The following is a 12,315-nucleotide window of genomic DNA, read 5'->3' on the forward strand; positions in this document are numbered from 1 at the left end:
GTTTTCTAGGAAGAAAATGATCAAAATATGTTTTATTAAAGGGTAAATATGCATCTATATCTCTAGGGTTAACTAATCTAAAACTTAGAATTTAAGTTAAATGGTGAGGTTTAGAGGATGAATTCAAATTCTTAAAAATAGAAAAATAAAATTTCAAAACTAAAAAGAGCTATTTTGATCATTTTATTTTTTGAAAACTATTTTATGACAAAAACTTAAAAAATGCTATTTGAGAGAATTTCATTAATGCAAAGTCATAACTTTACAAAAAAAACACTTTTACTTTACAAGAGATTATTAAATTGATTAACAACTTGTAAGTATTTTAGTTTTAGCCTACATATACATCTAAATGAATTAATAAAATAATGGAAATACATATATTTAAAAATACAGTATCCTTAAATTTAATATAAATATTCTAAATTTAAATATTGAACTTGTGTATATTATGTACTCTATATAAATTAAGAAATTTTATGACATCAAAATATTATTTTCTTAAATCTATGTATCAATATTCAAAATAGATCTTTCAAATATTATTCATATTTTCAATATAAACCAAAATCATATATCCTACACTATAAATGAGAAATGCTTACGTTTTGATACTATCGATAGATTAACTTCTTTTTTTTTGCTAAAAAAACCTATAAATTTTAGATTTCAAATAAAAACTAAAATGCTGACAAAAAAAAATAAAATTTTTAGTGTTTTAATGATAGGTATCGAGTGACCCCATAGACGATCCGGTTTACCTTTAAATTCTGTTCTGCTCAGCGAGTCGCCGCCGTAGTCTCGATTCGAATTCATGCTCTCTCTTCTCCGCGCGTCAACGTTGTTTCACCGTCTAATCACTTAACCCTTCGCCGACTTTCCTTGGTCCGTCTCGTCTACTTCAAACACGGTAAGCTCTATGTTCTGTCTTAGGAGTAGTATTTACTACTGCATGCTCTGGGTCTAACAACTGCCATATAAATTGAAACATAATATTCACACAAGAACCAGACTAGTTATGCAAATCCACTATGTAATCATAGAAACTGAACAGTTCAGAAAGTTTTGATTTTTGGTGGATCTTGTGCGACTTTAGTTATGTTTTCAATTTGAATCTTCATATTGATTGATTGTGGATCTTGTTTGTTTGTTTTTGTTTCAGCTCTTTTTAATGCTGGTCAGGAAAGCTTGCAACTTTTGATAGATCAAGCTGCAAAATTTGCACTTATACTACTCATCTATGGCTTCTAATGGTCAACGGCGCTCTCGCCAGGACGACGAAAGCCCTTCAAACCCCAACAAGAAGAGGAAGGCAATCAAGAACCCGGAAAAGAATCTACTCTTCAATCTCAACTCTTGCTCCAAGTCAAAGGATCTCTCAGCTGCATTAGCTCTTTACGATGCAGCCGTCACTTCCAACGAAGTCAGACTAAACCAGCAGCATTTTCAGACCCTTCTTTACCTATGCTCGGCTTCCATTAGCGACCCATCTCTTCAAACCCTTGCCGTTGAACGTGGCTACCAGATTTTTGACCGTATGGTTACTTCCGGGTTAAGTCTTAATGAGGCAACCGTCACTTCAGTGGCTCGTCTGGCTTCTGCTAAGGGTGATGGCGATTATGCTTTCAAGATTGTCAAGGACTTTGCTTCTCTTGGCGGCACATCGGTTCCCCGTCTCAGAACCTATGCCCCAGCTTTGCTCTGTTTCTGCGAGAGGCTGGAGGCTGAAAAGGGTTATGAGGTGGAAGAGCACATGGATGCTGCGGGTATTGCACTGGAGGAGGCTGAGATCTCGGCTTTGTTGAAGGTAAGCGCTGCCACGAGCCGAGAAAACAAGGTTTACAGATATTTACATAAACTAAGGGAATATGTTGGATGCGTTTGTGAAGAGACATCGAGAGTTATAGAGGAATGGTTTTGTGGAGAGAAAGCTGGTGAGGTTAGTGGTAACGGGATTGGTTCTGATGTTGGGAGGCTTAGAGAAGCTGTTTTGAGGAATGGAGGTGGGTGGCATGGGCGTGGATGGGTTGGGGAAGGTAAATGGATTGTGAAGAAAGGTAATGTTAGCTCAACCGGAAGATGTTTGAGCTGCAATGAGCAGCTTGCTTGTGTTGATACCGATGAGGTAGAAACACAGAAGTTTGTGGATTCTTTGGTGGCTTTGGCTATGGAGAGGAAGGCAAAGATGAATTGTTCCGAGACAAAGGTGGACTTCAGCGAGTTTCAGGTTAGAGAAAGAATTAATGATTTGCTTCTAATAAGTCTAGGACATAAAATCTTACAAGCTTCTGTTTTACTTAGTTAACTTTGATAAGCAATATTTGAAAGTTCAGTATCTTCTTCTAATAGCTTTTAGGACAGATTGTCTGAACGTACAGTGCAAAAAAAAAAGAGTGAATGTTGATCTTTGTCTGAACGTTACACGAATCTTTGTCAGGACTGGCTTGAGAAACATGGAGATTACGAAGCTATTGTAGATGGGGCAAATATTGGTCTCTATCAACAAAATTTTGCAGACGGTGGTTTCAGTCTTTCACAGGTTCTCATCTATCTTTACTTGTCTTTCTTCCTTCAAAATTTAGAATACATTCTTGCAAGACTAACAAACGTACGTGTGCGATCGAGCAGCTTGAAGCTGTGATAAACGAACTGTACCATAAGAGTGGTGATAACAAGTGGCCCCTGGTCCTCTTGCATAAGAAACGGGTCAGGACGCTTTTAGAGAACCCAACTCACAGGAATCTGGTTGATGAATGGATTAACAACGGTGTCTTGTATGCGACTCCACCAGGTTTCAACGATGATTGGTATGTACTTAGCTTCTCTTAAATTCCCATTACCAAACAATTTCTGATTACACTCATCTTTGGGGCATTTTCCTTCTATTTCAGGTATTGGCTCTATGCTGCTGCTAAACTCAAGTGTTTGCTTGTGACAAATGATGAGATGAGAGATCACATTTTTGAACTGTTGGGGAACAGTTTTTTCCAAAAGTGGAAAGAAAGGCATCAGGTAAAATCTATAAACCCTTATAAAGTATAGCCTGAGCCCTTTATCGTAAAAGAAAAATATAGAATCTTGAGAATGTAAAATTATCTTATGGTTTATGATTTTGGTGGTAGGTTCGGTATACATTTACGAAAGGTAATCTGAAGCTTGAAATGCCGCCTCCTTTTTCTGTTGCCATTCAGGTTCACCATCTTAATCTTAATCCTATTCATGTTTTCTAATTCGGTTTTAAGAAATGGAGTTTTCTGAATAAATCTTGATTACCTATCAGGAATCAGATAAAGGGTCCTGGCATGTTCCTGTTGCAAGCCAAAACAATGAGGAGTCTTCAAGAACTTGGATGTGTATTAGCAGAAGAAGTGTTTTAGATTCACTTAAGATTAATGGAAAGCTGGAAACTTCTGAAAATGGGGAAAGTTCTTAGTAGCTGCAACAACAGCTTATTGAATTCATGTGATGCTGCAGGTAATGATGAGAATTGAGATTCTGGAATAGGATAATGGAGAGCTATTGTTAGCAGTCTCTTGCTAATTGAAGATCCCTTGTTCTTTGTTGTGACTGTTATTTACTTATTTTACTTTATTTTTCCGGGAAGAATACATACAAAAAAACATTGTTTCTCATAGAGGGCATTGAATTTTTTGCCCATAAGAAAGAAAAAAAAGATACATTTTTGTTCCAAGTGTCAAGATCTAGCTTTTTGGGGTTGACTTCGTAAGCACCATTCATATTTTACAATCCTTTTAAAAGATTGTGGTTAGGCTGGGATTTAGCTCCGATATCCGCTGCAGATCCGTTCCGTAAATAGGATATCAAGAGTGTCCAAATCCAAATAGTAAAATATCAGTTTCGTCAGCACAATATCCGAAACCGGGTATTTCAACTCTTTAGAATTCAGATATATCTAGACTCGGATCTATATTTTTAATATATACTAAATTTAAAATTTTCTGAATAAAGTATATTTGATATACTAATAGTTATACATAAAATTAGTTTTATACACTCTGGTAATAGCTCCGGCTACACATCATACCCAAAGTTAAGTGTCAGATTGGTAATGGCTGTATCTTTAAAATTATTGTTGTAGGGAAAAAATATGTAGATTTTTTGATGTAGCTTTAGATTTTATTGTTGTAGAATTTTATGGAAAGTACTTAAAAATTGATTTGAGATCCGATGACAGATTCTACTCACTCCAGTCAATTATTTCTGACCGTTTTTCACAGATTTTGAGGAGAGAATGAGGAAGACGAGTTACAATTTGCTTTCGATTTGGGACCACTGTTATTGTCAAAATGTATAAACCTCCTCCGGCGCTTGATATTAGTGAGCAAGGAAAGAGAGTATGACAGCGGTGATTGTTGATGCGGTTTAGTTCAATTTTTGGTAGTTCAAATTTGTCTTATTATTTTGCTATACAAAGAGGACAAAAGTAGGTTCTATTTTATGCTGCTGGCGGAGTTAAGAAGATGATGATAGTGAAGAAGAAGAAATATAATAGTCATGAAGAGTTTCTAAAATAAATTGGGTCATTTTATTATTATTGATTTGTTTTAAAAATAAATAGAATGACAAATACGAGAATAAATATGTTTCTTAAAGTCTGCATGGACATCTCAACATGGACAGAAAGCAAGTTGTCCCTATTTGTAAATAAAAACTTGGTACAATCCTATTTCCTAATTAGAAACTTAAATTTTGTCCATTTTTCTAATTTTGCTGTCTTTAACGATTAAACATAATATTTGGTTTATGCTCTCCATAATTGCTACGCTTCTGAAAGAACAAAACATTTTAATTGTAATACATAAGAACAAAACATTCTCAGATAACAGGTGCACTTGTTTGGATTTTGTTTTAGTGGATTCACTTGTTCTGTCAAAGGTTTCAAGGCACATTAGCATGGTCCTCCTGTTTGAACCGGGGTTTGAAATCAAACTTCTCCTCAAGACTATAGATGGGACGATTCAGGTAAGATCTAATGTAGATCCAACTTTCTATTTATTTGTTGGATCCGGGCGGTCCAGAGGGACAGCTATGAACTATCTCTTGACCGCAGATTTAGGTTCAGCCTCAATAGGAAAATAAAATGGAGCTAGGAAATTTCTCATTCAATCAGACTCTTATCCTAGGACTCACATGTAGCATAAGAGTTTGTATTAGTATTGTCTAAATTCTAGTCTCCTAGTTATCTCCTAATTCGTTAGGCTTTGTAACATAAATGCAAGAATTGATTCTGTTTGTCCGTAATCCATATACTAGAAGGACATATAATAGTATTCCCCAATGCATCCAAATATAGACTTCTACAGTAGGTGTTACCAACGTACACAAGAACAAGAGAAGAAAAAAGGTGTGGAGTATATAAATAGGAAGACCGCACAACCAATCACTTGCAAATTGTGAACTTGCAAGTCCCTGAATTAGCCTTGATGAAACGGATAGCGGTCATGAGAACATCGTGCTGCGAATTACCGAGGAGTGCCAAATTTGTATGTGTGATGACAGCGATGGAGTTATAAGGAAAGCCAAGAGAGTTGTATGAATTGAGTAATGCAGTTGTTGCCTCCCTTAAGAGAGTCTTGTAGGCTTCTCCTCGCCCGTCTAGTGCTTCACGTACTGTCATATCAGTACCATATCTCCTCCCAGCTATTAGTCCGAACGCAACTGCCACCTTCGTGTCTGGACCTATCACCCTCCAGTAGCATCTGTACTCAGGTCTCATCCACAGCCTATATAAGTCACAAAGTCAAAATGTTATGAAAGTATGTGAAACGGAGTTAAGCAACAAAAACCGGATTAGAGAGAAACCCACTGGTGGGAACAGGCTGATGGCTCTACAAATGGAACTAGAGGGGTTGGAGGCAAAGGTGGAAGCTTAAACTGAGGAGGCGATGTAGCTGGAGGAGGACTTGTGACAGGGGCCTGAGGAGGAGGCAAGAGAGGAACTTGAGGTTTTGGAGGCGAAGGTGGAAGCTTAACCTCAGGAGGGGGTAGGGCTTGACGAGGAGGAGGTATAATAGGGACTTGAGGAGGAAACATAACTGGAGTTGGTGGTGGTTTAGGACAATAAGACATTGGCTGAACCGGCTGAGTAAGAAGCACATCCGCAGCGAACGTTTCAAATCCAAAAAAGCTAAACATTAGCTTAAGTTTCTGTGCAGGACCTGAAGCAATGCTGCAACTACTACTTGAGCCTTGTTGTTGAGCTCCACTCTCTGAAACCTGAGCATAACAGTTGCTCAAATCCGGTGTCCCGTCGAATCTCATTACATATCCTCCAAGCCAGTTAGTTGTCTCTTCTCTTGACATGTAGACTTGTCCGTTTTCATCAGAACATGTGACACTAACCTTGATTCCTTTTAAGAAATCAACAACACATCTTAGGCAGAGATACAGCAAAAAAAAAGTATTGACAATGCTGTTGTTAATTACCAGAGACAGGGAAATCGAATAAAGATCTCTCTCCATCCTTGCATTGGTCACAAAACACTGACCCTGTGACCGTGGCATATCCAGTAACTCCATTTACGGCTAAGCATAGAACAAGAAGGGCCACAAATAGGAGACTATGATTTGGATCCATTTGATTTCTCAGCAGTATAAGCAATAAAGAACAAGAAGAGAAGATGAGTAGTTATGGTAGTCTTAAAAGCCAGAAGATAAAAAGAGTAAATAAAAAGGAAATCATACAACCTTCAACTGCTAAAATATTAATTGAAGTTGTTGACAAAGACAAAAGAAAAAAGTAGTAATAGTTTATGATGGTCTCATGGTCTGAACATGATAGTATTCGTACGAGTCAAGAAAGTTAATGTTCCTTCATTATCTCCCCAACCTTTTGTGCTGAGCAATAAATGTAAAAAAGAAAAAAAAATTGGTCTCCTTGATAATGGGTTCGGGTTATAGTTATTGGTTTTAAAGGTATTGGTTCCACGCAGTTAATACTACCAAGACTTTGTATGAATATAGTTGTGTCGAGCTGTGACAAATGTGAACACAGTTCCACTCGCAACACGTGAGGTCTGAAATTAAAAAGAACAAAGTTTTACTCGACGTGTGCACGTAGTTTACAAATTTTAACAATTGATCAAGGCAAGTTCGGGTACTCGTTTAGACTAGTCAGATATTTTAGGTCCCTCTTAACTCACTCTAATATTTATAAGTAGTCGGGATTGGATAATATTTCCGTTCTAATTTGTAATGATCATATAACTAATAAAATGGTAAGTCAAACATGAAAACAACATCGTTTATAAACAATATACATTATTTTGTAGATAGAGTAAACTTATTATTTTAACAAGTGAATTATGAAATAATTATTTAAAAGTAATTAAGTTTTTAAGATATTTATTTAAATTTATATACTTAATTATGTTTTAAATATTTATATTGACTATTAATTTCTGATTTATAGTCTATTTTTCAGATCTGGTTAATAACAATTCTCGTTTAAATATGTTTTGTAATACTATACAAAAATCCATTTAGAACATTATTTTACAATTTAAATCAAATAATAAATCAAGGTTTTGGTTCGATTAGGATCTTAGATTTTGGAATTTGTGCCCGAGAACAAAACAAAACCCTTTTTAATGTAACATTGTTCTCTGTGGATCTAATGTTTTAGTACTGTGCACTCACGATTTTTCTACACATTAAAATAGAGTCGTTATTTTATCCTAACGAAAACAATATAAATATTTGATAATAATATTTTTTTATTTGTGTTTGTTAGTTCGTAATCACCTAGATCAAATCTATCTAATCCATCATCAAACTAATCTAGACACTACAAGAAAATAATCATATTGCAATAAAGAAAAAATATTGCAATAGGTCAATATGATGTTGCAAATGTAAATTTGCAATAAATTCGTAATGAATTATACAATGGTGCTGATTGGTTGTTGCAAATTCCTATAGTTGCAAAAATATTGCAAATTTTGCAATGAATTGATTTGTTGCTACATCCATCGTAATAATGCTATAACAGTTGTCTTGCAAATTTGTTGTATCTTTACAACATACTTTGCAATTCTAAACTCGTACAATTTGTTGCTACATACTACACAATATAATTATAATGCAAATTAATTTGTTAAATTGTATTTGTTTTAGAATTATATTTGCTATTTCACAATAATTTCAAATGTGATGGTTATTTTAAAATTTAAAATAATAAAAATAAAAATAAGAATTAATCAAATAACTATTTTATTAAATAATCAAATATTACAACAATATTGAACAGTTAATTAAAACCATGTTTCTAAGAAAAATGAACAATTCTACATCGTTATATTTCATCTTTTGATGGATTGGAAACACATGAAACATATGTTGATTTGGCTCCCATATATTGATTGTTTGACTCTGTTTTTCTCCATCCTATAGCACATCGACTAGGGTTCATTCTGAATCTGAACAAAAAAAAAGTAATGGTAAATTTTTTAAATGAATATTAGAGAATAAAAAAATACAAAATATACACCAAGTTACCTATTTTAAACACTTTGAAGTAAGGGTTTTGTTTGTTACCTTCATTAATTAACTGGCATGCTTTACGTGTATTTCTAGTTTCACAATCTCTCTTTTGTTGAAGAGGAAGCAGAACATGGAAACTTAATTCTCCACAAGTATAACAAGGAATTAATAAATCATATTTATAACGAACAGAGAAAAGAGAAATTCTTAATTGCTCAAGAATTATATCCCTAAGTTCACGTATATGTTGGTATTATCCTATTCTATAAATGTTTTTTTTTCTTTTGCTAAATCTATTCTAGAAATGATCTGGCGTGGAGATAGATATACACCGAACTATAAATAAATCCGATATATTAGCGTGTTGGTTTCATCATAACAAAATGATACTTTAGAATTATAATTCAACAAATTGTCAAAAATATATAGTGAAACTTGAATTAAGATGTGTATAACTGAAAAAACTGAAAATCTAGTTAACTTCAATTAGCTAAGTTTTCTTTATTCAGTATAAATTTAATAAATTTTGGTCAAAATTATATTGATGAAGCAATATGTAACTCTGGTCCAATGAAATAAGATGTTTTGCAAATAGAGTGATAAAGGTGTCACATATTTTTTTTTCTCTCTGAAAGAAACCAAAGTTCAAACATGAAAACAGAGCCCCCAACAGCAACACGATAGGCAAAACAAAAGTACGAACAGCTCATCAACCTAAAATCGCTAAACCATTAATACCACCAACCGATAAACCTCAGAACAGAGCACACCAAATACATTTTTCCACAAGACTCGTGCTAAACACCATCCTCATGATCTTGAAACTTCTTCTGCAAGTAAACTTCTCAACCAACAAGGATCCCCCTGCGCCACATAAGACTGCAATCTTTTTTCCTTTGTTACACTACGGGCAATCAAGAAGGCCGGCTTATTTGCACCTCTACGAACTGAACTCACCTCCCATTCCGCAATCTGGCTCATCACTTCTCTTATCTCAGCTCCATGAGCTCGAAAAGCCGGGCATCCACTTGGTTTGTTCACTGCCATAGTTAAATCTGAGTCTTCCACTTCAAAAGTAACATTTGCAATCTTATGAGCACACATACTCTCCGCTGCCCAAATCAGACTCAAACGCCTCGCTTCCAAGAGCGACGAGACCCCACTGAAAGCTCTCCTGCTATGAAGCAGCGTAACACCTCCACTGCTTCTAACAATCCAGCTAGCCCCAGCCATCTGCGTCTTCTTGATCCAAGACAAACCAATGTTGCATTTTACTCGTCCAAAGCCCGGCGCCTTCCACACCACTTCTTGACGAGCCTTACTTGTCTTCGCACTCATCTCGTTCTTTGAGATTTCTTGAGCCTCAAACCATCTTTTCGCTTCCTCTCTGCATTTTAAAATTGTCTCTTCTGCCTCATAATCCTTTCCCTCAAAAGTGAAAGCATTTTTCTTCCATAACATCCACAATATCCAAGGAAATACCCTACCAACCTCCTTCGGTACACGCTTGTCTTGTCCCAAAGCCATAAGGTAGCTAAAATTCTCATATAAGGAGCAATTTTCAAAGCTCCTTTGAAGGAAAGGCACACCTGAATTCGCCCACACCAATCGAGCAGCAGAACATGTAAATAGGACATGATTAATAGATTCACCTTCCTCTCCACATTTTTGACACCTCGGATCTACTTTCATTCCTCTAGCCAGACATTCTTCAGCAACACCAAGTGCATTGGACAACGCCTTCCACATAAATTTTTTTATCTTTGGAGCAGTGTCCACTTTCCAAACCTTGCTTCGCAGACCATTCAGAGACGGCTTATTTTGAGCCTCCATCCTCCATCTTCGAAGACCATTCTGAATCTGAACAAAAAAAAAGTAATGGTACTTTCTTTCTTTTTTCCAAAAAGCCACATCTCATTTTCTCTGATTTTTTCATGGGAATTTTGCAAGAAAACTTTTATAGGTAGCAAAAAAACTTGCAATCTGGCAACAAAATTTTGCAACGAATTTTCTTTCCGTTGGTTTGCAGTGAATTTATATTTAACTGTTGATATGTATTTATGATTGCAAAAACATGGTAAAATCTGTTACTAAATTTCAAGAGAAAACAACGTTGCAGAAAACATGTTGCAATATCACCATTTTCTTCTAGTGAGAAGACCTAAGTTGATCGGATTGAATCTCAGTTTGTTTCTCAACAAGTGGTATCAGAGCCAGGTTTCTGGTGGCTTTGAGATTGTGGATCTGATCTTTGGTCGTTTTGGTTATTGTTGTGTGTGTGTTATGTGATTGTTGACAGATCGTGATGGAGTCTGTGCATACATGATTCGTAATGGAGAAGTTCGATGGATCTGGTGATTTCAGAATGTGGAAGTTCAAGATACTTATGCAGTTGGAACTTGAAGGACTTGGTAATGTTCTTAACGAAGAAGACTTCAAGGACTTGGTAATGTTCTTAACAAAGAAGTTATCAGGGATAAAGAAGAAGAAGATTCTAGCTCTAAGGCTGAAGTTGGAACTAAAAGGATCCTCTCGCCAAAGAGAAAGATACTTGTGCGAGGAACTTGATATGTTCAAGCTTGACCAACATGGTCCTGAGGAAAGTCATGAAAGAAACTACAACTTTGGATGTATGGAAAGCTCTAGGAGGAGACTATCAAACTAAGACTCTCCCCAACCGAATTTATTTGAAGCAAAATTTTGCAAGTTACAAAATGGTAGAGAGCAAAAGTATTGAGGGAAATCTTGACACTTTCTTAAAGCTGGTGAATGATCTAGCGAGTCTGAACATACAAGTTTCAGATGAGGATCAAGTGATTCAGATTTTACAAGTCTTCCTCTGCAGTATGACTTTCTTGTTCATACTTTCAAGTATGGCAATGGAAAGAAGCTGAGTTGAAAGAAAAGGGCTTAACTGGTAAAGCCCGGTCTAGTGCAGAAGAGCTAGTTGTTTCAAGAAGAAGAACTGATAAACGAGGAGGTGGAGGTCATGAAAGAACATATCAAAGAGTAAGGATTACAGACCAAAGTCAAAATCTAAGAATTCTACGAAGTCTAAAGAATGCTGGTCTTGCAGTAAGGAAGGTCATTTCAAATGTGATTGTCCAAGCAGGAAAAGAAAAAACTTTTGAGACAGCCATTGCACATGAAAAGGAATGATTAATATGTTTGAAAACATAATTTTGAAAATAGAAAAACACTAATTTAATTATTGTTTTGAGAATTTAAATGCAATTCTTGTTAGTGCATAAAACAACAAATTTGACATGCATTTAAGTGAATGGAAAATCACTTTGTATGCAACTATATGTATATTATATGATTTTGAGTTATGTACAATATTAATATAAATATTTTGAATAAAATAAGTGAAGTAAATTGGGAATATAGGGTTAATCATATATATGATATGTTCGCTTATTTTCGGATATCTTTTCGGGTTCGGATATCATCCGTTTTGATTTGGATATCCAATTTCTTTCTAACTCAAAACCTGTTCAAGTATTTTGCCATTTTGGTTTGGATTTTGGTTCGGGTTTACATTTGGATATTGGGGAAAATGCTCAGCCTTGCTTTTTCGATGCATCATCGTTTTAACCGGTATGTTTGTATTGATATGTTTTGACACCAACTCGACTCGACTTTTTTTTTGTTCAAAGTAGACGATAAGTTTTGATATCTTAAAAGTGATTATAGATATATTGACACCGACAAAGACCATACCGTGCACTCTTCAACAATGGTCCAAGAAACCAATTTCTCAGGTTTTGACCACTTATTTAGAACTTTACTCTCCATAAATTTTTTTTTTTT

General features: G+C 35.4%; 2 protein-coding genes across 2 annotated transcripts; one reads left to right on the forward strand and one right to left on the reverse strand.

Annotated features, from left to right (window-relative positions):
- The first annotated feature begins 719 nt into the window (after positions 1–719).
- On the forward strand, positions 720–3,708 carry LOC108806147 (proteinaceous RNase P 2). The gene is made up of 7 exons (XM_018578183.2): positions 720–910; positions 1,163–2,227; positions 2,438–2,539; positions 2,629–2,807; positions 2,892–3,012; positions 3,123–3,191; positions 3,281–3,708. Exons 2-7 carry the CDS (start codon positions 1,241–1,243, stop codon positions 3,431–3,433), a joined length of 1,611 nt encoding a protein of 536 aa, XP_018433685.1. The 5' UTR covers positions 720–910; positions 1,163–1,240; the 3' UTR covers positions 3,434–3,708.
- Positions 3,709–5,268: 1,560 nt separating this feature from the next.
- LOC108811417 (protodermal factor 1) lies at positions 5,269–6,670 on the reverse strand. The gene is made up of 3 exons (XM_018583467.2): positions 6,448–6,670; positions 5,828–6,371; positions 5,269–5,744 (listed from the first exon to the last, which is right to left on the reverse strand). Exons 1-3 carry the CDS (start codon positions 6,596–6,598, stop codon positions 5,402–5,404), a joined length of 1,038 nt encoding a protein of 345 aa, XP_018438969.1. The 5' UTR covers positions 6,599–6,670; the 3' UTR covers positions 5,269–5,401.
- Positions 6,671–12,315: the final 5,645 nt, after the last annotated feature.

The sequence above is a fragment of the Raphanus sativus genome, chromosome 6, assembly GCF_000801105.2.
Source record: "Raphanus sativus cultivar WK10039 chromosome 6, ASM80110v3, whole genome shotgun sequence".
In the NCBI taxonomy this organism is placed as follows: Eukaryota; Viridiplantae; Streptophyta; class Magnoliopsida; order Brassicales; family Brassicaceae; genus Raphanus; species Raphanus sativus.

Excerpts from the sequence above, each read along its gene's own strand:
- LOC108811417 (XM_018583467.2), bottom strand. The coding sequence starts at position 6,598 with ATGGATCCAAATCATAGTCTCCTATTTGTGGCCCTTCTTGTTCTATGC. Across the intron at positions 6,372-6,447 it reads ATTCGATTTCCCTGTCTCTG|GAATCAAGGTTAGTGTCACA; the intron begins GTAATTAACAAC and ends ATTTCTTAAAAG. Across the intron at positions 5,745-5,827 it reads CCATCAGCCTGTTCCCACCA|GCTGTGGATGAGACCTGAGT; the intron begins GTGGGTTTCTCT and ends TGACTTATATAG.
- LOC108806147 (XM_018578183.2), top strand. The coding sequence starts at position 1,241 with ATGGCTTCTAATGGTCAACGGCGCTCTCGCCAGGACGACGAAAGCCCT. Across the intron at positions 2,540-2,628 it reads GTGGTTTCAGTCTTTCACAG|CTTGAAGCTGTGATAAACGA; the intron begins GTTCTCATCTAT and ends GCGATCGAGCAG. Across the intron at positions 2,808-2,891 it reads CCAGGTTTCAACGATGATTG|GTATTGGCTCTATGCTGCTG; the intron begins GTATGTACTTAG and ends CTTCTATTTCAG.